At 40.4% G+C, this 24,337-nt stretch overlaps 1 protein-coding gene across 2 annotated transcripts in view; it reads left to right on the top strand.

Annotated features, from left to right (window-relative positions):
• Positions 1–24,048, top strand: part of FBLN1 (fibulin 1) — an 81,711-nt gene extending 57,663 nt beyond the window's left edge. For both annotated transcript variants that reach the window (XM_040594440.1, XM_040594442.1), the window contains exons 16-17: positions 1,431–1,562; positions 21,645–24,048. In XM_040594440.1, the coding sequence (XP_040450374.1) occupies positions 1,431–1,562; positions 21,645–21,784 (272 nt within the window). In that variant the 3' untranslated portion in view covers positions 21,785–24,048. The remainder of the gene's footprint in view (positions 1–1,430; positions 1,563–21,644) is intronic.
• Positions 24,049–24,337: the final 289 nt, after the last annotated feature.

Here is a 24,337-nt window from a genome sequence, read left to right as displayed (position 1 = left end):
AAGTTTTTGAGCTACAATTTTGAAAAAGCATCCAAGTGAGTGGCTGTCCAGTCATGCAAAGTGAGTTCCCAGCCCCAGATGCTGCACTCTCATGGGTGCTCATGTATTTCTTTAGCTCCTTCAGCCTCTGCAGTACTTGGGCGTTTTTAAGTCCTGCAGTTTCACAGCACTCACTTTGCTTTGTTCACGTATAAACTTACAGATCAAAAGCCAAGTTTTGCTCCTTGGCATTTGTATTCATTTTCTGGCAGCTTCGCTGGGGATTGCATACACATGCATAGGTGGGATGACTGCCTTCAGCCCTGCTTCTGTGCAGGGTGAGCCACTCAGCAGCTCACTGTGTGGCACAGGCACAGAGACAGAGAAGGGAACAGAGTAAAGGAAGATAATTTTGGAGGGATTTTTAAAGATCTTAAATCCCTATTTCTGATGCACCCAGAGTCTCATCCTTGTGATCTCTGAAAAGTGTCCTAAATAAAAGCCAGAGCCGATTCTTCACTTCTGTACCACGCAGAAGAAGTAGGGCAAGAGACATCCCAATTGTTGTTCATATAGGAACGATTTAACCACCAGTAACTTAGCTGTGTAAAGCTGCTCTGGATTGCGTCAGGCTTTGGCTGGCCCTACTTCACAGGGAGTGGAGGAATGCCCCATAGCCACTTCAACTCCCATACACACCCCTTCAGCTTTACCAGGTGTACTGGCAGCAGAGCTAAGGATTTGGCCCAGGATGCTTCCCAAACCGTTCCCTCATTAGTCCATCCCCATGATTTAATAAAAAGAGATGAGACCTAGTGATCTGAGAGTACTACCGAGGCCCAAAAGATGTTCCTAAACTGTAATTCAGTGCATGGCCTTGGGTGAATTCTTACAGCCCCATGGTTTAGTTTCATCATCTGTGGAGCAAGGATAATAATGAGAATACTATAATACTTACCTTCCTCACAAGGGGCTTGAAAAATAGTCTAACTTTAAAAAAAAAACCAACTAAAACCTTCCTCCAATACTCAAAAGAACCCTGTAATTTGTAATAGCAATACTTTGTGAAGCTGCCTAAGGAAGTCAAGAGTTCAGGGGTTTATCTGTTTGGTCCCCCTCCACTACCCACCCCATGGATCCTCAGTGTTGTCCTCTTTGGGTGCATGCTGGAAGTCTGACTGGTTTCTAAGAGTGGTCTTTCTGGACTCTAAAAGTAATAATGTTTTGGCTTCAGGGCTTCTTGGGTGGTGCAGAAGAAAATAAATCTGTCCGAATCCTCCATTCCTCTAGATTTTCTTTCTTTCCATTTCAGAGGACAAACTGGGAGTGGTGTGGGAGGGTGGTGTCCTCCACCAGCTTTGAGGACAAGTCATTTTGGATCAGATTCTGTCAGGTACTTCAGTGATGTTTTCAAATACTGCTCAGTTCATTCTGTGGTACTCTATTTGCAGAGATTATTTTTCTTCGTGCCATCACACCTACATATCCAGCCAACCAGGCAGATATCATATTTGACATAACAGAAGGAAATTTAAGAGATTCCTTTGATATCATCAAGCGTTACATGGATGGTATGACAGTGGGTGAGTAGAGTATTTTCTGTTTACTTTCTTCACTCAGTAATATTGTAGAACAAGGTTGAAGAAGTAATTAATTCCCACCTTGATTTTCAAACCTGAATTGATTTAATATTCTCCAGTCCTGTATGTGTAATTTGAACTAATACCACAGGTAATTTTTTATTCAAAATTCCAGAGGCCTAAACTTTAATTTGAGAAGTATTTTAACTTTTTTCAGAACGGGTTCTAATTACAAATGCAAATGGCTTAGTTTTAAAATGGTGAGGTTTGCCCATTATAATCAAACCAAATATAAAATATGTAGTATGTCAGCAAAGAGACTGTAAATTTAATTAACTGTTCTTTCTTGTTTAAACAGCATTGCACCAGGTTTTGGATAATAACAAATTTTTTAAAGCAGGACTGATTTTACTGAAACTGTTGCCTGTTTTAATGTTTAATGACAGGTGGTTCAGTTTTAAATAAATACCTCTGTTGAGGGTTAAAGGGATCTGTCAAATGCTGTGGTTTAAAAGAAACTTCAGAATGGAACATACCCATTTGATTTACAGTCTCAGCTTGGCAGGGAGGAGACAGGGCAGGAGGTTCAGCTGTGCATATGGGTCTGCGCTAGACCTGCATCTCCTCGTGTAGCAGGGAGGGGCTGCAGCACGACCTGCAACGGTGCTTTCTGGGAGGTGTCCTTCACAGCAGGGCCCTTTTAGGGGATATAATGCATACTGTATCAAGTATGTAATGTGTAGAGTGTATGTGGTATTTATACATACATGCATACAGATATATATTTCCAGTGTGTACTGTAGCTTGGCTCTCACTCTGCAACGCAAAATACCTGGGAGTAGCTGGCAAACTATGGGAAGGTTGGTGAGCAGAAGCAGGTCCCAGCTGACGGGCTGCTCTGCCCAGTGTGAGTTGCTAATGCAGTTGGCAGGGGAATGTACTGTGATTCTCATGTTTAGAGAATGAAAATGCCAGGTATTAAAAAGTAGTATTTGATTGATCTTTAATAATGTTTTTTTTTTTATGAAAAAAGGACCATTGTTCCCAGTGAACATTTGTGCTTCCGTATTTGAGTGTGCATGTTCTGCTCAGGTTTATACACATGTTTCTGGGCTTTCTAGCAGGACTTGTCCGCATGAAAAGAAAAATCTCTGCTGTGCTTCTTCAATACTGATGGTTTGTGACAAAGTCATATTTAGCATGAGCTGAAGGTGGCACTGTTGCATTTCGGAAGCAGGGTAGCACAACAGCTGTGCAAAGGTTTTATGAACCATAGATAGAAATCATAAGTCATTAGGTTTATATTTCTTTCTTAATCGTACAGAAGTATACATGTGAATGCTGAGAAAGAGGGACAGTCTGTTAAAGCAGGATGGTAAGATTACAGATTTCAGGTATTGGGTTGATTCTTCGGAAGAGTATAAATGTTATCAGATCCCACAGTAGTTACAGCAGTTTGCTTTTCATGCTGTGTGCTTCTTTCTGTCTGAAATAAGAAAGAAGGATGTGTTTAGAAATTTGACTGGCCAAGGTATTCGCCTAAGGGAAGTGTTTCCATTTTGAATAATAGGACTGCATGTCAATGGTATTTTATTTGGTAAACTGGATATCTGCCTCACAACGTTAGAAGAGAAAGGATATTTTTATACCCCAGGTTTAGAGGGTATGATATATGCCCAAGTACGTTCCCCGCTCTGCAAAAGAATTAGGCAACTGTTTCTTCACCTCAGTTCCCCCATGTGCAACATGGAGATGATAAAACATGCCTACTACTGTCTTAATTAATTCTTGTATGTAAGTGTCTTAATTAATTCCTCTATGTAAAAGTACTTTGAGATTAATGGATGGAAGCTGCAAAGTAGTTGCCTGCAGCAGAATTGGAAAAGGAAAAACAAAACAAAACCCCAGTTGATATTACCTGGAGGGGCAGCGGTTCAGGACAGCATGTTGTATGTGTGAAATTAGGATTGCAAATAATTCTGCCAGCAGCAGTTCTGCTGCTCTCATCATAATATCATTTTTTTTGTTATTAATAATCAGAACGTTAGGTGTTCCCATAAAAGTGCTGGGAAGTTCTCAAGACAAATAAGTAAGATGGGATCCTAGTCCACAGGAGTTCACAAAGTAAGTCCCTTCTGTAAAGAAAGGGGGAGTGTTTGTATAAGGGTGGAAAAAGACAAAGGACATAAATGGTAACAGAAAGCTTTATTGGTTATCAGAAAGCTTTATTGGTTATCCCATTAAATCATAGGAACATAACTGTGAGGATGTAACTTAGGGATTCCAGCAGAGCAAATGCCCAACTAGCCCAGTAACCAGTGTCCAACATATGGCCCAGTAACAGACAGGTATGCAGGAATCTTTCTCCAAATATAATATTCCAACTTGCTGTAGTCAGTTTATACGCTTCTGGGAGAGCACACCTGGACCATCATGCTTGATGACCACTCATGGACATGTCTCTTGAATCTGTGTAGCCTACTTTTTAATCTTTTTTTGCAGCTGATACTGGAGAGGAAAGTATACATTTACTCTGATAATAAATCATAGATGCATGGGTAAAAGGAATAATAAGCATGTTTCATTCTGGTATAATATTTAAGGAGAAATGACTGGATTATCAAAGCTATTTTGTCTGCTAATGGAGATTAGATCACCAAATACCTTTACTCTACAAGACAAATCTTCTCTACAAAAGAAAAGGTAAAAAACCTCTATAGGAGAGGTTTTTTAAAAAGAGAAGACTTGGACTAGCTCAGAGAGAGATGAAATGTGTAAGAGCATATGGAAAAAAGTAGGAAAATACTTACCAGTGTTACTGAAGGTGCCGAGTGTAATAAAGCCTGACAATGTCAGAACAAAGGAAACCAACAAAGGGATTCAAAGAAAGGAGGGATCACTGGGAAAAGCGGGGTAGAAAGGACAGATCAGTGAGGATGCTCTTCCAGGAAGTCCTTCAGTAGTAAACCAGTTTTTTTCTAGGTTGTCACAAACAAGAAAAGAGATGCCACCTTAAGAAGGACCTGCATCTAAACTGTGTTTGTGTGAATGGGAAGGCGATGCTCTCAAAAGTATAACACTAAAAAAGAGTGATAAGCTACAGGTTTCTTTTGGTAAAGGTCTAGAGGGTGAGAGGAGCTGCTAGAGATGGAGGTACAGAAGAGAAATGAGGACTTCAACACTGACAGAGAATTGTGGACTGAAGAGAGTCAGGTCATCAGTTTTAGCTATTGTCCCTTTAAGTTGACACCAAGACATCAAGGAGAAGGTGTTAGCGAAGATGAGAAATAGGTAGGATTGGATGGAGAGTGGCTGATCAGGCTGGTTGTGAGTTGTTGATGGAGAGAGAGCAGCTGAGGTCATAGGAGGAGGTAAGTGTGTAGGAGCAGGTTGTGAGGAAGGAAAGAGAAAGTAGAAACAGAGTGAAGAGCTGCCCCAGGGAATGTTAGAAAAAGAAAGAACACAGTCTCCCAAAGGAGATAAAGGAGGAGCAGGCACAAAGGTAGGAGAAGAAAGAGACAATGACAGTATTGCAAAATCAGGGGAAGAAAATATATCAGATGGGAATCAATGATCAGCAGTATCAGACACAGAAGAGCCAAAAGAAATAAAAACAGACTCCAAAACTAGCTGTGCTGACCTACAGAAAATAAAGTCCAGTGGAAGAGACAGAACCAAACCCAGCCTGCTGGAGTGGCACTGCATAGACTTCATGCAAGCTGAAGAAAAAGAATTGTGTCAGAAGTTGCCTCCAACACTTGTACCCCGTTGTGTTAAAGAGATGTGAAACCCCATTCTTCCCTGGGTCAAGAAGTGCTGTAGACTCTCTGTTGCCTGGCGTGGTGATGGGCCAAGGTGGCACTGAATCCGAAAGATACTGTTAACAACTGTACATCACTTACTAGCATGGGCGGGAGAAAAACAGAAGTGCAGACTTACCCAGGTTTGTGGGTTTTTTTTAAGCTTTTATAGACTTTTCACTGCATTCCTCCTTTAACCAGCTGTCAGTGAAAAATGAAGAATGCATTTTCAGCCTGTACAAAAATGTCCTATCAATGCCTCGGGTATTATCAGATACTATAAAACATTTCCCCCCTCAGCTATGCATTCATTTTCTTAGGTGACTGTAATACCACCTTGTAGTCTGGAAAACTTCAGGAAGATTAAAAAATTTCATAATACAGCTAAAAAAATGTAAAAACTACTAAAAGTAGTTTTGATAGGCTGAAATCTTCCATATTGCATTTAATACTAACCTAAGCATATATTCTTACCTATTATGCAGAATGATACTATTCTTACCAAAAAAATCCAGAGCCAATAAATTATAAAATTTCACTTGTACCTATAGAGCTTCTCAGGGGTGTGGTGCTGGTGCTTGAGTACACGGTGTCAACAATTGCTTATAATTTTAGAGGTATGTACTACTGATCTCCACTTTTGTTTGGAAGGATTTCACTGCTACCTCTGTCCTGACTTTCCAGCCTCTTACACATGTGATAGTTCATGATTTTACCTTTGAACCATTACAGAAAGCATCTCAACTACTGATAGTGCAACACTGGATTTATTAGTAGTCTAATTTCTACTATGGTATCATCATTCATATGTTCCAGAGGCTAGGGAGAGACTTTTAAAGAATGGTCAGAAGGTAAACAAAAGCAGATACCATAGAAAGGGTGCTTGTGGGATCCCATATTGATAGGGGGCAGGAGAAGGAGGCTGGAGGTTTATTTGACTTTTTGGGCAACCTGTCCCTAGCACAGGGGTAGTAGTTCTGTATCTCGTAAGTAGTTTGGCCGTTCCCAGTGTGGCAAAGTCTTTTCAGTCTGCCACGCAAATGCTTGTAGGGTCTGACACTGAATTCAGAGTCACTGGATTGCAAAATATTTGTCTCTGAACTGTGTTCCTGGACCCACTCTGCAGTGCTGGGCAAGTAGCTTCACATTCCTCTCTGCTTCTCCCTTATCCTCTGTTGCTCTAGACTCTTTATCTTTGGGCCAGAGGCTGGCTGGCTCTTACTGTGCATTTGTTACAGTGTTTAGCATAATGAGATCCTCAGACTGATTTGGGCTTCCTGGCACAGCTGTGATGCTAAAAGTAGTTCACCTACAGTTGCTTTTCTGTGGGGAAATGGCAGCTAGGTATAGGCAGAGCCAGGGCATCCAGGAGAGCTCCGCTGCTCACTGGGGCGCGGATTTCAGCATATACATTATCTCCCCTTGTGGATACTTCTACTAGAAAGTAAGCAACAATAGCCACCTTTTGTTATGACTATAATGTCATTACCATGAAATGACAATGGTGTCTGGTGATACAAAACCCGTGCTGTCCAGTCATTCACAGTCAGCACACAGAGCAGGGACATAATTCAGTAGGTTTTTCGACAGGCTTTTGGAGCCTTACATTAAAAAAAGACACAGTTATTTTCAGTATCTTTGTGCTGGTTTCATCTACACTTGCCCCTTTCACGAGAGGACCCCTTCAGCAAAGAATATTTTGTGAGTTTTTCTGTATGCCAGGTTGCCCTGTCGGAATTAGTAGCTATGCATTTGAGACAAGGGTACCCAGAAGCCATTTGGTAAACGGGATCCTAGATTTATTGCCTGAACCTGCCCTTTCGGGATGCTGATGACTGCACTGTGCGGTAGTCAAATCTCTCAACACCCTCCCTCCCCTCCAGAAAAAATGTCAGCCTGGAGAGCTCTTCTGGAGGCAAACAAGTAATTCGAGCAGAAGGTGAATTTTCATTTTGTATCCGAGAAATGCTGAAGGTGCCTTTCTGGTGAGAATGAGTCTCGTGCTCGAGTGGAACAACCTTCCTAATGCCAAATTTCACTTGAGCACATTGCAAGTATCTGGTTAATCAAACGTTCCTCCTTGATCAATGTTCATCTCACCCCTCGGGTAGGAAAGTGTAACGTATTAGAAAAACATTCATACAGACCACCTTTGGTTACAGTTTCCATAAAGCCAGCAGACAAATAAATCACACTGCAACCTTGACAAAGTTTTGTGAACTGTGACTTGAAGTATAAAACCTGCCAACTTGGGAAAGAAATGGACTGAGTCAGGGAACAGCTAAGGGGACCAGCAAAAGTCCTTGGTTCAGATTACATAGCATGCATTTTTGGTATTAATTTTAAACAGTGGGATGAGATACTACATATATGAACAAATAAAGACAGGTTTGGAATCCAGTACACCAAGAACTGTACTATAGCAATTCCTCTGAGAAATGTCTGTGTGAATTCAGCCTTCTGAGGTGCTTTGCCTGGTTTAGAGTAGCCAGAGACATGCTTTTCTGAGGCTCTCCAAGTGTGAAATATTTGTGCAACTGATTCAGCTGCTTCTGCTGCTACTCCTGACTTTGTGTGTTGATAGCAAGCATATCATTCCTGCAGTAGCGTCTACACACCCTATAAAAGTAGAGACAGAAGATAAGAGACTCGAGGCATGTCGTAAATCTTTCCCAGTAAGATGCACAGCTTACTTAAAAAATTTAATGAAAACAAAAACAAAACAGAAAAAACCCAAAAAAGCCACCCTAACTTTTATTTTTAAAGGGGTCAAATGTGGTGAAGTGACCCCTTATTTCAGCCTTGTTTTGAGAATTTGGTCAGGGATTAACACACATTAAGATTCAGAAAGCTTCCCTTTTCAGAAGTTCTGCTAACAATACCAGCAGAGCTGTCGCCTCTAGGTGATGACTGAGCAGCTATATAAAGGCTTTCATGTCAAATTCTCAGGATTATGTACTTTTTCTTCCATGGTAAATTGAATCACAGAGCCATATCGTGCTGTGTGCCATAATGTAGCTTTTTGCCAAGAAATGCTTAGGGTTACAATAATTAATTGCCCAGGTGTCATGGATATGCTACTGTATCAAAGCTTGGCTGAAATGGAATAATGAGGTTGTGGGACAGGTAGGGTAAACTAAGCCACTCTCACTAAATGGAGAGAGAACATGTATGTGATGGTGTGCCACGATGGACACTAAACCCCCTGTAAAAAGATAGTGGGAATAAAGTATCAGGAGGCTGACATATGTGATTTTGCATGTTTTGCACATTCAGCCTTGAAGTTTTCCCACCTGTTTTTGTAATATATGATTTTTACACTGCATAAAGCATGTCACGTTCTCAAAGGTGGAACAGGAAAGATTAAAAAATATATGGTGGAAACTATTTTTTAATGAGGCTACTTCAAGTACAGTTATTGCATTTTAGGCATGAGTGATTTCGCAGCATTGTCAACATTAAAACCCATTGCGAGGTTTGGCTGGAAGGCAAACCAGAGATCTGAAAGCACTTCAAGTTTGCCAAACCAAGATAAGAGCACATCTCTCTGAAGTTATTTGGTATCCTTAATAAAGATCACAGTATTTGTAAACTAGCCAAACCTCAGTAAAATCAAAGGTTGTTTTTAATTCTTTCGTAATACCAAGGCTCCATATGATCCAACATGACAGATAATAGCTTTGAAAATATTTACCATTTGTTTCTGGCCAAAAATTGTATTAATACCATGAGGCCTCTTTATTGCCTCTTTATTTGATGCATTTCAGCAATCAAAGCTTTCTAGAGAAGCCCAAGTGTTAACAAAATTAAATTTCATTGAGTGGTTGAAGGGTAACATTTATAGTAAATTGAATCCCAAATTTCTGATCTGTTGAATAAGGCAGAAAGATCCTTTTTCATGCTGAAATGTAATTCCTGTGCTGTAATTTCCTTTTTCTTTTTTTCTTTAGAGGTGAAAGGAAAGGCAAAAAGAGAAGCAGATTCAGTTTTAGCTAAATATAAACTAAGACTTGCACCCTAGGTTGAAACTTCAAAGGCTACAAGTACCTGGAGAGTTTTAGACACAATTGTTTGGACAGTCTTTAAAGGAGAGCTTTGTCTTTATGTGCCTTGTAAATGATTACAGTGATCAATAGATCCTCTGAGCACAGGAGGGATCTGAGCAATAAGTGTAGCGTATGGTCACAGGCGCAGGCCCACCTCGTTACACTGCTGTTTTTTTCTGAGGGGCATCTTGTCCTACCCCCCTGCTCTATGACACCTCTCAGAGGAGGATACAGTACAGCTTGGAGCTGCACTTTTGGGTCCCGGTTACTGAATTGCTGCAGGGACACAGGCATTTTTGTCTCTCCCTGAGATAACATGCCACCCCACCGTGGTCAGCACTGCAATCCAACTGGCCCAAGGCATCAGGAGTCCCCTTCAGGCCAGTGGTGCAATACTCACTGTTACAGCACCTAAGTCACCATTGCCTTTCTGTTCCCTAATCAGGAACATTGGGGTTGTATTAAGTGACCTCGAGCTTTGTTGGTGCTCAAAAGGGAGTTCCCCCTTTCCCATCTACCTCTGAACAAAGGCTCCGGCCCTTTCCCTGTTGTCAGTGTTAGTGCTTGTGCAGCAAGCTACATTTTTGGTTCTTTTCTCTCAGTTGTTAATCCAAGAGAAGGGGTGGAGGATATAGCAGGACCACTATTTTTGATCAGCTTACACCAACAGTGAAATCACCCTAAATGTCGTGTAGCTTATGAAAGTGAGATTTTTTTTGTGTCCAAACTGACTTTTTTTTATAAGCACTTGGTTGCTCAAAATGTGATAATTAGGCCATTTTCTTAGGAATTTGAATAAAGATCTGGGAGGTTCATGTTTGAAAAGGTCATGATGTTGAAAATCTTGTCCCCAGGTACTTCAGCAAAGATATGTATTGCCAGCCACACTGCTGCGAAGCAGTTTTCCATCAGCATAGAAACCTTGTTAACATCCAACTCTAACTTGATTCTCCAAATCTGTTACTTTGTGAAGTGTTCGCCATCAAACTTGAACGAAGGTCTAATTCACAATGTTATGAGGGCAATATACTTCAAAGCAAGAGGAAATCTATTTCACTACTTGTATTTTGATTAATGAGTTTTCTGAATCCTTTAACCGTATTTATTTTTGTCAAGTGTGGCAGCTCAAGGATTAATGATATCTTCAGAGCTATTTTTCTGTATATGATTTGATGCCTGCAGTGATGATTACCAAGATATATTTCATTTTCCAAAGAGCAGCCACTTATTAATAAAACAGATTATATCAGAAACTATAGAGCACCACATAGCAGGAGCCTGTGTTGTTATTGTCACAAATAATTGAGAGAAATATAGATAGCTTGCACAGAAAAAAAGAGAGAGAGAAAAAAAGTGAAGACGACTGTTTAGTTTTTGAGAGATGGAAGAATCTAAGGTGTGCATTAACTTTCTGAAGTCATCAGACATCTGGTGGTCTGGGAAATGCCTGCAGTTTGACAGCTAGATTGTGCCTTTAGGCACAGTCATGAACTGAGGAGGACTGGAGGAACATAATGCCTGTGAGACTGCCTGTGGAGGCACAGTCCACTGCTGTGAAGAGCAAAAAGAAGGGCTTCTACAAGCACATCAACAGCAAAAGGAAGACTGGGAAAAATGTGGACCTGCTTCTGAATGGGGCAGGAGACCTGGTGTCAAAAGACACGGAAAAAGCTGAAGTATTCAGTGCTGCCTTTGTCTCATTCTTTACTGATAAGACTGGCCTTCAGGAGTCCTGAGGCCCTCAGGGCAACAGGAAGGTCTGGAGCAAGAAATACTTACCCTGGGGGGAGGAGGATCAGGTTAGGGAACTGGACATACCCAAGTTCATGGGAGCTGAGGTGGGCCACCACAAGCACTGAGGGAACTAGCCAATGTCATTGCAAGGCCACTCTCAGTTATCTTTGAAAGGTTGTGATCAGAAGTTCCCATGGACTGGGAGAAGGCAAATGTCACTGCACTCTTCAGGAAGGCCAAGAAAGAGGACCTAGGGAACTACAGGCTGGTCAGCCTCACACCGGTCCCTGGGAAAGTGATGGAGCAAATCTGCCATTTCCAAATATGTTAAGGACAAGGAGGTGACTGGGAGTAGTCAGCAAGGATTAATGACGGGGAAATCATGCCTGAGCAACCTCTCGGCCTTCTGCAAAGAGGTGACTGGATTAGTGGATGAGAGAAGAGCGGATGTTGCTTATCTTGACTTTAGTAAGGCTTTCAACACCCGTCTCCCTTAATGTCCTCATAGGCAGCCTGAGGAATTGCAGACTGGGTAAATGAACTGTGAGGTAAACTGAAAACACTGAACTGCCAGGCTCCAAGGGTTGTGAACAGAAGCGCAGCTGGCAGCCAGTCACCAGTGGCGTATCTAGAGGATCGATACTGGGCCCGGTTTCTTCGTTAATGGCCTGGATGATGGGACAGAGTGCACCTTACCAGGTTTGAAGAGGAAACAAAACTGTGCTGAGTGGCTGATACACTCAAGGGTTGTACTGCTATTCAGAGGGACCTCAGCTGTCTGGAGTAATGGTCTGACAGGAACCTCATGAAGTTCAGCAAAGGGAAATACAGAGTCCTGCCCCAGGGCAGCAATAACCCTGTGTACCAGTACACACTGGAGGCTTACCAGCTGGAAGGCAGCTCTGCAGAGGAAGACCTGGGGATCCTGGTGGATACTAAGTTGATCATGAACTGATGACATGCCCTTGTGCCAAAAGCAGCCAGTGGGCTGCATTAGGAAGAGTGTTGCCAGCAGGCTCAAGGGGGTCATCCTTCCCCTCTACCAGCACTGGTGAGGTCACCACTGAGTGCTGTGTCCAGCTCTGGGCTTCCTGGTGTAAGAACACGTGGACAGAGTGGAGAGAAGACGGCAATTAAGATGATTAAGGTACTGGAGCATCTGTCATTTGAGGAGAGGCTGAGAGCTGAGACTGTTCAGCCTGGAGGAGGCTCAAGGTATCTGATCAATTTAATGGGACAGAATAAAGAAGACAGAGACAGACTCTTCTCAGCGGTGTGGAAAGGACAAGAGTCGATGGTCACAAACTGAAATACCAGCCATTCCATTTAAACATATGAAAAAACTTTATTTAAAAGGTGGTTGAACACTGGAACATGTTGCCTGGAGCTGTAGAATCTCCATCCCTAGAGATACTCAAACCCAGAGTGAACAGAGCCCAGACCAACATGCTCTTGGTGACTCTGCTTTGAGCAAGGGCTTGTACAGACGGTCTTCGGAGGTGCTTCCTGCCTCAACTATTATGTGGTTCTGATACTGGTTTGCAATGACGTTGAAAACATGACAGGACTGGATTGCTACTAAAGGGGAAACTTTGCAGCTTTCACTCTACCAAATGTAGTAAGACATTCCCTAATGTGCAATGGTTGAAGGATTATCTTTTCAAAGCTAGGATACATTGTGGAATTATCCAACAGTTTATCCAACAGTTTATTCACTTGCCATCTCCCTTGGCATGGTATAGGTCAGTAAGTACTCTAGTAACTATGCTGGCAGAGCAATTTAAACATTAAGAATCATTACTTTGACATAACATTTTGGAATAAAGAGCAGCCTTTGGGAAAGGAATTTAATTAAACTTTAACATATGCAAAGCCCCAAAGCTTTTTACAGAAAAAAATTGATAAAAGAGCCTAAAATATGTATTTTCTGTTTGTGACCAGGATGTGAATTATTTTTCAACCCTGTCGATGAACTTTGTATATTTGTAATGAGTCTGAAAAAGAAATAACTTTTTTATTGCAAATCTTAACATGACTAGTTTGAGTTGAGGGCTACAGAGCCAAAACCCAATTTGGCTATATAGTTTTGGCTTCATGCTATAGATATGTATTTACATGTTGTAGACTGGAATAGTCTGGTATTCAAGCCTAACCTGCAACTCATTGTCTATGGTTTGATCCAAGGAAGCATTTATTCATGGCTTTTTTTTTTTCTTTTTTTTTCTCTCTTGTTCATTTCTGGAATGATTGTATCAACTTTACCTTTTAAAATAGCCACTGCAGTGATCATTTCCCTGGTCCTAAACTTCCTAATTGCCTGAACATCTCTTTTAAAACTATGACTAGGCTCTTAAGAAACACTGATGCATCTGAGATGTTTATTCGTAATTTTGAAAATCTTGGCCAGCAGTATAAAGGAAGAGGCCTTGAGGAGAAAAGCAAACTTGAAATTACTGAATTATAGTCCAGGATCTTGCATTAACATGAGAAGATTGGTCTTCTTGTATTGCTTAAGGGAAACTCAGCATGCTTTTCCCCTGCAAAAAGTTGTTCACCACACATTACTGCTAGCATGCCAGTGTTTTGGGCTACTTTTCTTTAATAGCTGTGCAATGCCTTTAGGTTCCAGGAGGCTGAGGTGATAACCTCTCGGCTTCATTACTGCAACATCCACATGGCACCAAAGAAGATCGCTAATATTAGGGGAGAGCCTATGTCCATCCTTTGTATATAATCATACATACTCGTGGCCTGACACAGACTAGCAGACTATTTAAAGGCTGTTTTTGTGATTCCCAAAGATCCATTGCTTTAAAAAGGGTCGTTATTGTTGCATTGTGGCAGCTAGGACTATTCATCTCTGACAAGGCTGTAAAAAGGACCAGAGTGGTTTTTTTGTGGGTAAAAAGAGATCAAGGAACAGCCAAATGTAGGTCTTCAGAACATAGGCTGTGATTATTTGGAAGTTAATATAAAGCCCAATAAATTACCTGAGTTTCAGTTGAATTTAGGCTCTAGTTCCACAGCTCTTACCACATTCTGGTACTTGAATTTTTCCAAATTAATCATTTCATGTTCCAAGAATCCATTTAAAACACAAGGAAAATAGCTAGAGGAAAAATTATAAGGTGTTTTTTGTGTCATTGAAATCTCTCTTGTAGGTGTCACTAGCAGCTCATCCCAAAAGTTCCATCTGAAAATAGATGGCACTCACTCTCACTATGTAATAGCACACTCACTTGCCAGTCCTTCCTGTGTTTTTTTCAAAGGGGGCACATTTTATGATGGACTTTAGCTTTTGCTTACAAGCAGACCTGTAGACCCATAGCCCAAGGATTAGGAAATTTAGGGGAAATTCTGATTTGCTTGGGCTCTTATGCTCCTCACGTGGGATTTTATTTATCTCATCAAGAATAGAAATGAGCCTATTGCTACCGAAATGTCATACATTCTGCATGAACAAGCTATGCAGTTTTCAGCCCTGGTCTGTGTTCCTGCCTCTCAACTGTTAAGCCTCGTACCCTGCTCAGCTTTTTGACTCTGCTGTCCTGCCTGCCTTGCTGGGGTGTACTTGGTTAGAAATTGCCTGGGGACCTCAGAGTGAGGCAGCCAGTGAAACAGGCTGTGTTATCAGGGGCAAAGAAACAGCATCACGTACAAGAATTTCCAGGAAGATCCTAGGAGAATCTTTAGCTTTCCTCAGCCCTTAGACCCTTTGCTGTCTGTGACTGTAATTTACAATTAACATTCCTGTGGAACTGTATTCCACATGATAATTTATATCATATTTCATATACCAAGTTGCTGTTAATTCTAACTAATGTGAAATATTTTTTTTTGTGTGTGTGTATGGTCAGTAGTTCCGCTTGCAGTAGAGTGAATGAAAACTAATTCTCAGTTGTCCTATTAGTTTCTGATTTGTGAAAATTAATTTTAATAATTCATGGCCAGAATGCAAATATGAAAAAAATAATTCAATAGCACTGTGTGCTTATTTTGAAGGAAAAGTGAACAATGAGCTATGCTCAGACTTGTTTGTCTGCCTGTGGTATTTCAAATGTATATCCCATTCTTGTGATTTTAGATACCATTTTACAGATTGTTTAATTTAAAATAGGTCTCAGAATGAATAAAAAGATGTGTTTTGTTCTGTTTAGGACAGGATTAATATGTTAACTATAGATTAATGAATCAGAAAAGTAGGTTGTTCTTTTTACCATCTCATGCTCTCTCAGTCAGTAACTTCTCACCATCCACCCCAAGTTTAGGCAGTTTGTGGTCAGTTTTTAGCTGACCATAGATCATACAATTAAACAATGTAAAAAACTGTAAACATAAAAAACATTACAATGTAAAAAACCAGCAATTTTTCCCAAATAAATTGTTTGTTCCCAGAAAAAAACTGTCTAAATTAGTACCCACCTGTACTGTCAAGTGTAAAGTCCTGCACTAATGAAAAAGAGGGCAAAACTGTTGGATTCAACTGACAGTAAAAAGCCACATGTCTCTTTGTTAACTTGCCATCTGAGAAGAATCACAGAAAGGAGACTGTGTGCTTGCTGTGAGTGCAAAGGAAAAAAAAGTAGTAATTTTGTTTGGTCAGCACATGCCACTATCCTTTGGCATGTGATGAGCGGAACGAAGCGATACAGCTGTAACCCCGTGTACGGGGGGAAAGCTGGGAAGGTGGTGAGAGGGAAAGAACTCTTGTCCTTGTTACTTAACACAAAGCTTGAAATGTGGTTGAGGGAATTGATCGCTTTTTTGATAACTGTGTTTAGTGTATCTTATTGAGCATAGCCCACAGGTTATTTGGAAGAGCAACTTTTCAGTTGGCCGTAGTTTGGATTGTTTATATATACACAGATATATATGCCTGCATATGCACATGCAGGTAAGGCAAGGGGAGGTTTACTTCAGCACATCCCCTCTTCCAGCAGTCATCAGATACAGCTCCCCAGTAATCAGCAGGCCCTGTTGCCTTTCCCTTCGGCCTCTGATTTCTTGCCTGCTCCACTAACTCTTCTCAGCTTGGTTTTGTGGGGGTCCTTAGAAGTTTAGGTTATCTGGGGCTCTCTTTTTGAGGAATGGATGCAGCTTACATCTGTACTATGTTCTTACGATGGTACAGATTTAAATATTTGACGACAGACGAGAATCACTCCCTGTGGGAAATCCTGCAACCTTCATCTCTGGAACTGAAAACATAACATAATGCATCTCCTCTACCAACACAAAACAGCCTTTTTTAGTGGCAGGGTGAAAATAAGCTTCTTTGGCTCTGCTTTGCTTTCCAGTAAACCATGGAGATCCCTGTTAGAGGAACTTTCTCTAGAGAAAATGCAAATGCAGTGTTCAGCAAGAGGTGTAAGGAGCACAGTAACCCAGACTCATTACAAGTGTAATTGCTGCAGATTTTGTGGCTAACAGTGGGAAAAAAAGAAGAAAAGTGCTTTTTTAAAAAGTATTTTATAGAGTTTGCAAATGCTCCTTCAGCATACTGGGCAGCGAGCATAGAACGGGAGTCAGGATCAGGAGTCTGGATTTCTGGAGACAGAATGTTAATGCATTATAACATGGGGACTTGTCATCCAGAGTGGTTAAATGTGGTAACAAAACAGCAGTGTGTCTCCTAAGTTCAAAATCCAGCTTCTTAGCAAATTGGCTGCCTAATGCAAAAATACAAGCAGAAACGAGACACAGAGATGAATTGCCTGAGGGTCTCACATATTTCAAAGCAGAGAAATGTAATGATATCTTAAAGAGGTATAGACAAGCCAAGGAATACCTGTGGCATCTGATTACAATAATAGAAATTCTGCTGAAAGCTTAGGAAGATTAACAATATTAACCTTGCTGTCTTACTTATTCCATCTTCTTTGGTGAGCAAAGCCTCAGTAATCCAGTGACCGTGGCTCTAAGACTGTTGGTTGTTGTCAATATTCTCACTTCAAAATAAGTGTTATATATTATTTAGGTTGATGTCTTCACTACACATGGTGACATACTTTTACGTTAGACAAAATTTAAATATGAAACATGAAAGAAGAAGAAACAGGGCAAGAGAACAGTGCTTGTGTATGAATTACAAGATATTAATATATCTTGTAATGTATTGAATATATATCACCAATATATTATTATGTTGTCTAATTATAATATAATATAATAATTATTATATATAATAACATGTACTATGTAATTATATAAATATTATATAATGATGTAATGTATATCTCTGTGTATTAAGTACACAGTTTTAAAAGTTCTGGGCCATGGTCAGACTTACCACTGCAGAAATAACTGTGACATCCAAAAACTTACTGCCTCTCAAGCCAGGGCTGTTTGCTTATACAGATTGCAGATGAAAAGGACGGGTGTAGACTGTGTTTACAATAAGGGCAAAGTGTGCAAAAAAAGAAGTCTTACCGTTGTTTTCTGAAAGGAGGTCAGCAAACCATGAAGATACCCAGGCAGATTTGGGACATGTAATAACACCTCTGCTCAGTTAACAAAAAAGCAAAACCAAACAAAGGTGAACCGATGGAAAGTAGTCTGCCTGGCCTGTGACACATAGGGTTTTCTGTAGGTTGAGTCTGTGTTTGGGTCACAGGTTATGAACTGAAGAGTATAAACAGCAACAGCAGCACATCAGACTGGAGGGTAACAGCACCTGCTTGCATAGAGGTGCCTGTAAGGCAAGACAACCCAGACGCTCAGGATTACCTGGCACGTGGAATTCAGCAAAAGTGCGGATCTCCTTGTTTATTTATTATCAATGATTTACCCCGGTTTAATATAGACAAATGTTCTCCTGTGGGGTTTTTTTTTTTGTGCAAAATGCTAACCTAACTGAAATCCAACTTTGTTGGAAACAGATTTGGGTGAACTTGCTTAAATAAACTGACCACATTTACCAACTGTAGAGTCTGCAGCTTTGGTCGCAGAGAGGGCTGGCTGATGGTGGTATTTGAAAGCCCTCTGTTTTAAGGTCATTCAATGAGCAACACCACCATTGTTCTCCTGATATTCTATAGTGTGACTCACAGGACAGTGTGCACTGCTACAGTGGTCCAGGACCAGGTTCCAGTCTGCAGTTATCCCTATGTCAAATCTGAGTGGCGCCATCCAGCTTTTTTTGATTTAGACTGGTAAAAAAGAGATCAAAAGCAACTGCTTAATTTCTACATTTTTTGATTTTTCAGTACATTTAAAAATTGTAACCTTCCTATTTCTATGAAGTATGGTTTTATACTTAATATTCAGCTCTAAATGCTGAAGGATGCCAGACCACAAATCTGGACCCAGCATTAGTCTGCCAAAAGGAACATGTTTATGCAAATGTTTCAGTAACTGATAAATTCATGTCACTTAAAAACATCCAGAATTATTAGATATGGAACCGCTGGCCTTGTTGGAGTTTGAAATAGCTGCGTGTCCTATGTACCTGACATGAAAGGTGCAAGACATTAGAGAATCAGACACAGGTAGCATCAAAAGGCAGTGACACATTGTAGCGGGTAGCCTTTAACAGCATTTCTGAGACAAATCCTAGGACCACTGCAACAGGATCGATCACTGGGAGTTGGATAAGCGTGTAGCCAGGTTTCAGGCTTTGAGCAGCTTCGCTATTGCATGGCTTCCACTCACATTTGTCATTCATTTTGGTGGAAAACTATAGCCAGGTTTTGTATTTTAGCACTTTTCACCAAAAAACTTTGGAAAGCTCTCAATGAGTAAATCTGCCAAGAGCTGGAAACCTGTCATATGCTTTTGTCTAGTAGAACATTTCAAGATTTTTTCCTTACTCTTCCTGCCCCCACCCCCCCCCACCCCCCACCCCCACCCCCTTCTGCCCATTTAGAACAACTGCATCCTACAATCCTACACGTGCTGTAGCACAAACCCATCTGACTGCATCACCCTATTTATTTTATAGGGGAGGAAAGGAAATAGTTCTTTTGCACTGGTGGTCATTTCAGGACCATCTAGGACATTGGCACAACAAACAGGATAAATAAATATAACAAGAGCATTGTGTTTCTTTGTACATTTCTTCCATTTCTTGCTTCAGTATAGCTGTGTTAGAATGTGCAGCATTTGCTTTTCAGACCGTTATTAGGTTTGATTTTAGAACTGCAGCAAGAGAACTGTGTGGAAAAGTACTGCCACGTGGATCACAGTGTGTTTGCCTGTTCCACCTTAAAAGTAAATGTTCCATTTTTTCTGCCTATTAGCAAGACGCATCCAAGCAAGAATGAGAAAGTTACTAATTGCTTTGAATGCTACATCAACAATGAACGGGTAGATGCCATACTGTGGCATAAGCCATCATGAGTAGAATTGCATCACATCAGAAAAAAAACAAATTGCAATCCCACTTCTAGACTAGAGGGTAGTAGAGTATAGCAATAAAGTGTAGACAACACTACAAAAAGACTGCTGAATGGAAACAGCAACCTTTGCCATCCGAGGCTTGGTGATCACTTCATGAACTGCTAGCAGTCAAACAGCTTGCCAGCACTGAGTGATTCCAATGCTGCCTGTTTCTGTGGTTGTCAGTTAAAAAAGTGCCTGCAATGATGTGACGTGTTGTTAGCAAAATGCTTTAAATGCTACCCTAAAGAGAGGGTGATTTTAGCACAGCTTTTCTTTTCAATTTATCATCTGCCAAGTCCAGTCATTTTTATAAGGGGCAGGAGAGTAGCCCAGAGAACTAAAAAAAAATTAATAACATAAGCACACATATATACATATGTATGTATGTACATATAAATTGTAGGAAGAAGGATGCTTTAAAAGTGTATTAAATATGGCAAGCAAAGTGAATGTGGTGAAGAGTTTGCAATTTCACTGCATAATGAAGATATTAGTGTTTAAACAGGACAAAACTGTAATGTCACCACTGCCTTAGAAGAAGGTGCTGACAGCCTGCATAAGCAAATGTATATCCCCCCTATAAGATTTCAAGCTGATGTGTTTGTAGGGGACTGCTATAGGAGTTTGGCTGGGACTCTGGGAAGGTGCTGGTGTGCTGCAGGCTCATGAAACGTAACCCCCAGCATGCAGAAGGGATACATCTAAATAAGCCTTTCTTAAATTGTGTATTTCCTTCTGAATCAAACACCCTGCTAGGTAAGTCAGTTGTCAGCAGGAGGTGTCTGAGGAGGGGTGTCTCCACCAGATTCCCTGTGCCTGCTGGATGACCTTGGGTTCACATGAGTTTGACATTTTGGATACATCCTTCCCAATGAGAGCTGTTTGGTAGCTCCCTACTCTGTACACCGGATCTAGAAAATAACCACAAAGTGAGAACACGTTTATGATCTAATCTTGAGCCTTCAGGGTCAATGGCAAAGCTCCTGTTGACTTTCTTTTGTGTAGGTCTGAAGCTGTAATGCTATTCTGTTTAGCCACTTAATGTCAAGGCACCAATAAGACCTCATGGCCCAAATGGGCCTCCCTGAGGTCCTCTTCCACACCCTGCCCAGAGTCCAGGAGCCCCATTTCAGCTTCAGTCCCTGCCTGAGCAGTGCTGAAAGAGGGGTGGTCTCCAGCTCCATCAAGTTGTAGGTCTTTGATTGACCTACACATTGACTCCACGGTCGGACTTCGGTGCAGCATCATTACCATGACTTTGCCTGGTGATTTGGGCCCTTGGTTGAACCTGGCTGCCCCCCGTCCTGTCTGTCTGGAGAAGCCCTGCCCTGTCTGAGGACCCCACCACTCTCAGCCCCCAGCAGTCCCCATCCTGCTGTGTCCTGGCACTGGGGCTCCTCCATGTAAAACAAACCAAAGGACTAGAGCCCTGGATGACACGGCTCACTTCTCCCTTGCCACTTCCTTCCTCATTATCAAGCCCTGATGCTGGTGATGGAATGGCCAGCATTCATGTGAGGAATGACACAGGAACAGGTGCTGTGATAGTCCCCCTTTGCTCCTTAAACTCCCCTGCTTTTATTCTCATTGCTTCCAGTGGGGTTGTCCATCCATGATGTGGTATGCTAACAATTTACAGATTAGTGTTGTCTGATGTTTATAGGGAAAGTGTTGATTTGACTGCATTACAAATAATTTCTACTGTTCCAAATGAAAATCAGATTTCAACATGGTACCAAAAATTGCACAGCATTCCCAGGTGTGCATCCTCATGTACTCCTCAGGGCAATGTGTGCTGGTTTACCTAAGGAAAGTCTCCTGATGTTCTGCTTAAAAAGCAGTGTCAGAGACTGCTTACAGAATTTATGTCTCAATAAAAGGTAAAACAAAATAATTTAGTAATTTCAGCATATATAGTTTTTTCACCATTAGCATTTTAGTGTTCTTTCTAAATATTCTTCAATGTATTTTGGTTGAAAAGTTATATTTTATTCTTATTTTGCAAGCTTTCTTGCAAGCTATTTATAGAACCAACAGATAAAATAACTTTCAATCAGCTATACTAAAAATGAAGGGGAGTGCAGTTCATCCAAACCCATCTGATTCTCCTATTTCTATCCCAACAGGTGTAGTTCGCCAAGTGAGGCCCATTGTTGGACCTTTCCATGCCATCCTGAAACTGGAGATGAACTACGTCATGGGTGGAGTGGTATCTCATCGTAACATCGTCAATGTTCACATCTTTGTCTCTGAGTACTGGTTCTAAGAGAGCATTTAAAATCCCAGACAAGCAAGCTGCTCCAACCTAAATCATTACCACAAACTATTATGTCATATACTTGTTTGTAAAACCCAATACTGTTTTTTTTTTGTTGTTTTATTTTGAAATATTTGGTTTATAGTTTAAGACAAATAACAAGCTATTATGTTGATTAGACATAGGGTGGAGCAAATTAAATGAGCCTGATGTAGTCTGTATAAATAAGTAGCGTGTAAAAGTGCTCAGCTACCTAGTGAAATTCAAAACTTCTCTAAATGTTTAGGCAGACCTTAACTATTGCTCCTTGGCCAGATAACCAGAGTGACTGAGGATGTGGAATGAAATAGATGTCAGAGTTCACTGGGATGAACATTTGGTATCTTTGGATGGGAGAAGTTTGGTAAGGATTAGTAATTTCGCCTTAATATTAACTACCTTGAAGGAATCACAGAAAGTGCTAAACATTCGCTTTTGGGCCCCAATAGGTTAACTCTGAATAGGTGCCCAGAATTGCTAATAATTTCTGAAAAGTTTAGCCTAGATACTTAAAAAGCTATGGCTACAAGAGGAAGTGCAAAAGGAATTAGAAACAATAACAGGCTAACAAGCTATTGCACATATTAAAAAATTACTCCTTTTTTTGTACTTACTATTTGATTGTAAGATTATGTTTGGTTCTAATTAAACAAGTACCTCTCATTGAAATTAACCTGTTACAAGGATAAGGCATATTACTTAAATTCCAGTCTCATCTGTACCCAGGAATACATGGGAAACTCAGACCTATATCTCCTGTCTATTATAGAGTAAAGCTCCATAACTTCTTAAAATTGGTAATAAAATCAGCATGTTAAACTTTACACTTCCTATGCACCAAATCAAGGCATATGTAATAATATAATGAAACTCTCACAAATAAATGAATGTTTAATGTGTTATCTGGGTATCAAAGTTAACGCATCTTTTTTAATACAGAACAGAAAATAAATAGCTCCATTTTCAGTTTGTTAAGATATGAGGAAATAAAGTAAGACAGATGGGAAATACTAAGAAGTAAGCTATGGTTTCTGCTTGCCAGAAAAATTGTGTGATATATCTCTTGTAAACAAATCATTTATTTATATATATACAGATTCCCATTTCATTGGTCATTATTGGCACTAGGCATTTGTCTCTTCCTTTTATACAGAAGCCCCTGAAGTTTAAGAGAATCTCTCCATTTACAGGTATGATCTTTGAATAGGAATAATAAAGATCATCCTCTCTGATCCATTGCAACTTTATGGTCCAAAAGACCACAGCAACTTTACTGTATATGTACAGAAGTCTTCATTCTGTTCTCTGTGGCAGGGATACTTCTTTGCCTGCAGCATCCTTACTTCTTAAATTAAGATTTTATGATAACAGACTCTCATAAATAAAATTTGACTAAAGGATACCCTCATGACGGTATTTGTTCCCCTCACACTTACAGAGCATCCCAGCCCCACAGCCTGGTGTTTAAGATGCCACCAGCTTAAAACGTGTTCAGTGCTGTCAGTGGCTTCCTCTACAGTCCTTAAAATTTCAACGAATAATTACCATATTTCTGTGGGAAAATGATGTGAAGCAGATGTATTTGTAGCAGGTGACCTTTCATCATTCAAATAACTGATGGAGATTTTGGAAAACTCCAGATTACAGGAGATACTGTTGACTTCAGGAATTGCTATCCTATGTAAGTCTGATTTAGACTGGAAAGTAAAACATTTTATTACGCTAACAGACTCCAAGAAGAGGAGGATGAAAGACTCTCCTGATATCATCACGTTCTTTTTCTTGCCAGTGTGGGAAAAGTGAGTAGCCTCAGTACCAAAAATACAAAAAATGTTTCCATCTGATTTTCTAGACTGTAATTTTTGATTCTTTAGTTCCTCTGTAAGTGGTATTTAGTTGCAGTGAAAAGAACTTAGAGACAGCAGAAATCTAATTTTAGGATCAAACTGATGAACAAACTAATTCACAAACTTCTCCTTTCTGTAAAGGAGAAACTACATACCACCACAGACACACACCTCTCCCCTTCTTCTGTCTGCATTTTTGGGTAAAAATGGCATAAAGCATGATTACCACTACTTCCTGGAAAACTGTTTTCCTACATTGTCCCAAGTAATCTTTGAAAATTGCAAGCAGCTTTTTAAATAGTCCTGATGTCATATGAGAACATTGATCCAGTAGATTATTTCATGGTTTGTGTATAATAAATTAAAGAGTGCTTAGTGCCATGGTCACTGTGACGTGTCTTGACTTTTAATAGATCAGTACAGAAAAACTAGATAATTTAGTAATGATAGGAAATACTAAATATTTCTTTCATCCAAACCTGTGACAATAATGTTTCATTTGTTGCAGGGGGGACAAAGTAGAACTGCAATTTTTCTTGGCAAATCATTAAAGCTGTTCAAGTGGGAGAATGTGCTTATGAAATTGACAGCAAGATCCACTCACTTTGAGAGCTTTTCTTTTGCTGTGCTCTCTACAGATTGATTAGTTCTAAGTTCAAATCATTCTAATTGTGTA

The sequence above is a fragment of the Falco naumanni genome, chromosome 5 (assembly GCF_017639655.2).
Source record: "Falco naumanni isolate bFalNau1 chromosome 5, bFalNau1.pat, whole genome shotgun sequence".
NCBI lineage: Eukaryota > Metazoa > Chordata > Aves > Falconiformes > Falconidae > Falco > Falco naumanni.
Note: the sequence above shows the minus strand (reverse complement) of the source record. Positions and strands in the feature narration are given on the sequence as shown.